Consider the following 3,866-nt stretch of genomic DNA (forward strand, 5'->3'; position numbering starts at 1 on the left):
GTGATACTGCCTCAGAAACCCAAGGAGGGGTCACTATGAGTTAGGTCCAACTTGACGGCATATAACAACAACATAGTTTCTATAAATACCAAATAAATGTTAATATAAAATGTATGTTGATATGTTACCTGAGTAAAAAACAAATTCTAAAGTTTATTGGGAAACTAACTTATGTTACTTTCAAATGACTCAAAATGCCTTATGAGTTAATCTATTTTAAGAAAGCAGTATTAAATCTGATAGTATTTCAAAACGTACCTTTACTATAAAGAGCTTTATGTACTTTTGAAGGCTTTTCCACAGTTGAAGATGCTGAAAATCCAGGAGGTAAACGAACGTGAACCAGTGTCAGGGTGTTAGGCCGTGCTAATGGCTGTCTGAATGGACAAGTGCTGAAATACAACCTTATACCTGATGGTGGGGAAAAATTATATATGCATCAGTCACAGAAAACAAAGAACCCAAGGAACATGTACTATTGAAGTAATTCCATATAATTGCACAGAAGTCTGTTAGAGTCATGTATCACTCTCCCGTTTGGTTTTAAATCACCATCAGACAAGTAGCTGAGATGGATTTCTAATAAAATGTCATTGAGAACAGAGAGGTGAATCAAACACGTTTCAGGAGAAAGAACTTAAAAAACTACAAACCAAGGGAGCCTAAGCTCCAATTCAGGCTGAGTGACAGAATGCTAGCCATCTTACCTTTCAGGCTTGGTTTTACATCTAAAAATGAGGAGACAGAACCAGAGGAATCTTCCAATTTTCAAAATTATTAATTTTATGAATTCTTAAAATGGATTGATAATTGATACAAAAATCTGATCATAGATTTCTAATCACAATATTAAAAAGCGAGAGTTATTAAAACTTACAATAGTGATGGCAGATAAAGAAATACAACAACATACCTGCATGTGTGATGGCCAATAACTGACAGTCTAGTGATTCAGAATTCTCTATCACTGCTATTTGAACAATTGGCTTAAAAACAGAACGATCTATGGTCCTACAAAAAAGAAAATGTACTTAGAAAAATGTCTATTAAATTTTAAATAAACATTTTCCAACAGCATTTTTACATGTCTAAGCTCTGGTGTTGTAGTGCCTAAGGCATCTGACTGCTAACCAGAAGGCTGGTGGTTCAAATCCACCAGCCACTCCTTGAAAGGAAGTCTGGCCAATCTCCTTCTGTAGAGATACTGCCTCAGAAATCCAGGGAGGGGTCACTATGAATTGGATCTGAATCAATAGTAGTGAGTTTTCTTTTTTGGTTTTAAGTATGCTAAACAGTTTAAGACTAATTTCTTTGGAAAGTGATACAACTGCAACAAGAACTGGCAGAAAAACCCTTGCATGTTTATTGTTTAATACTGGTAAGTGTAACCCTTTTTTCAAAGTAAGCTCATGAACCCCTTGGTAAAGCTACAACCACTTGGTAAACGGTTGATGAGAAGTAAGATATTACCCCATAGTATCAAAATATCATTGTAAAAATTACCACTATTACAGTCTTGTCTACAAATACCCATGGGAAAGCGACTAAGCAAATGAAAATAAAACATTAATAAATGACTTTAGATAAATATACAGTTTTTCCATACTGTTTTTTTTCTGTGGATGTGCATTTAAAAAAAAAAAGTAAATGGAAGGAATAAAAAGGAAACCCGTTGTTTAAGATTGTCTTGAGATTCTGAACAGCAAAGAAAGCACATGTTTCACAGATAAATCTTTTTTTTTTTTTTTTAATTGTGATTTGGGTGAAGATTTACAGAGCAAGTTCACTTCCATACAGCAGTTCACATACACTTTGTCTCATGTCATTGACCACAGTTTACCACAGTGCAACAGCTCCCCTCCCACTTCCTCCCCATAGGTACCTCTTCCCAGTGTCCATCCCTCCATACACTCCTGCCCCCTGAGCTGTCTCCCTGTGCATAAGCAGCCCTTCTTTCTCTCACTGATATATCTTATTGTGGCAACAACACAGGCACACAGATAACAAAAGCCAAAATTCTGAGGGTTCTGTTATGTGAAGAACATTTTTGCAGCTAAGTCATCTGGAATACATGCAAATAACACTGCATAGTGTCTGAAGTCTTGGTTTCTAGCACTTATTTGGGAGTTGGATCTCAAGCAAGTTGTAATATCCCTTAGTTCCAGTTTCCTCATACATAAAGTAAAGACAATACATGGTGTGAAATTCTGTAGCCCCAAGCTGCACTATGTCAATTATTAAACTAAGTAAACTTGTACCATGTAAATCTGTTAGAAGTGGAGTTATTATGAGACATGTAGCTTCTTAGCTACAACATGTAGCTTCTTAGTGACAATGTCTATAATTCCCACAACAAACTACCTACATTTAAAATTCCAAAGAAAACACACATAAAGCTGTACTTCAGACTTCAAAACCCATTTCCCTTGTATTTTTATTTGTTCTTTAACATTTTGTTGGCGAAAGTTTATACAGCAAATTTGTTTCTCATTCAAAAGTTTACATACAATTTGTTTTCTGACATTGGCTGCAAGCTCTACAATGTGTCAACATGCTTCCCACTTCCACCCTGGGTTCCCCATTTCCATTCCCTTAGTTTCCCTACCCCTTCCTGCCTTTTCACCTCTGCTTTTTGGCAAGTACTGTCCCCCTTGGTCTTATATAACTGATTGCTCTAAGTAGCATCTTCCTCAGGGGTGTTATTGTCTACCTTTTGAGCCTATTATTCCACTGAAAGATGATTTCTGGGAGTGGCTTCAGTTCCAAGTTAAGAAGACTGCCTTAAGAGCACAGTCTCGGGGATTCCTCTGGTCTCTATCAGACCAGTAAGTCTGGTCTTTTGCATAAATTTCAGTTTTGTTCTACATTTTTCTTCTTCTCTGACCAGGACCTTCCTTCTATTGTTTTTGGTCAGAGCTGTCTGGAGTGGCAGCTGGGCACCATCTAGTTTTTCTGGTCTCTGGCTAATGGAGACTGTGGTTCACGTGGACTAATTGCTTCCTTCAGTCTTTGGTTTTCTTCAAATTTCTTTGCACCAGATGAGAAGAGACCAATAGTTGTGTTTTCCCTTGTACTTTAAACAATCAAACACAAGAATATTGGCCAAATAAAATGAAGTGGCTCTAGCAGCTCTGTTTCAAACTATGATATGATTTCAGCATTCCTTATGAGGAGGAAATAGTTTCATTAAAGTATGTTGTTGTTGTGACGTGCTGCTGAGTCAGTTCCAATTCACAGTGACCTTATGTACAACAGAATAAAACACCATTTGGTCCTGAGCCATCCACACAATCATTCCTATGCTTGAAACCACTGTTGTATCCACTGTACCATTTGTGGTAGTTAAGGTTGTGTGTCAACTTGGCTGGGCTGTGGTTTTGAGTGGTTGGGCAGTTGGATGTTGCTATTCCCCACGATGAGATTGTAATCACCTTCACAGTGGAATCTGGTGTGAGCAGCTAAGTAGCTGCCTTAGGGTTGTAGCTTGCTTCCAGTATGTAAGAAGTTTTGAGAAAGGTCTCTAGCTTTTGGTACATCTGGATCCTGATTTGGCCGAGTCTTCATCTCAGTGTCTTGCCATGTTGCCTGCTGACTTTGGAATTGTTCCTGAACTTGAACCAGTGACCCATTACGTGTTATCTGCTAATCTTGGGACTGTGCTCTTTCACTCTTGATCTTGGATTCATCAGCCTTAGCAGCCAGCAGCTGTTTGAGTCTGAAAAAGCCTCTAGCTCTAGTGGTCCTAGAACAGGAGGCAGAACTGAAACTCAATGTCAAGGGGCCTTCACCCAAACTCTAGAGCCAGAACTCTGAAATTGGACTTCTAGCCTCCTAAATGCTAAGAGAATAAATCCTTGTTTTTAAAA

The 3,866-nt window shown here is 38.1% G+C and overlaps 1 protein-coding gene across 1 annotated transcript in view; it reads right to left on the minus strand.

The window, feature by feature from the left end:
- The window catches only part of NUP155 (nucleoporin 155), an 83,028-nt gene that overhangs the window by 46,935 nt on the left and 32,227 nt on the right, over positions 1-3,866 (minus strand). Inside the window, exons 7-9 of the mRNA XM_007951589.1 lie at positions 1,531-1,544; positions 914-1,011; positions 259-411 (exon numbers count right to left, since the gene is read on the minus strand). Coding sequence (XP_007949780.1) covers positions 259-411; positions 914-1,011; positions 1,531-1,544 — 265 coding nt within the window. The remainder of the gene's footprint in view (positions 1-258; positions 412-913; positions 1,012-1,530; positions 1,545-3,866) is intronic.

Source organism: Orycteropus afer, unplaced genomic scaffold (genome assembly GCF_000298275.1).
Source record: "Orycteropus afer afer isolate SDZICR_OR568_19922 unplaced genomic scaffold, OryAfe1.0 scaffold00300, whole genome shotgun sequence".
Taxonomy (NCBI): domain Eukaryota; kingdom Metazoa; phylum Chordata; class Mammalia; order Tubulidentata; family Orycteropodidae; genus Orycteropus; species Orycteropus afer.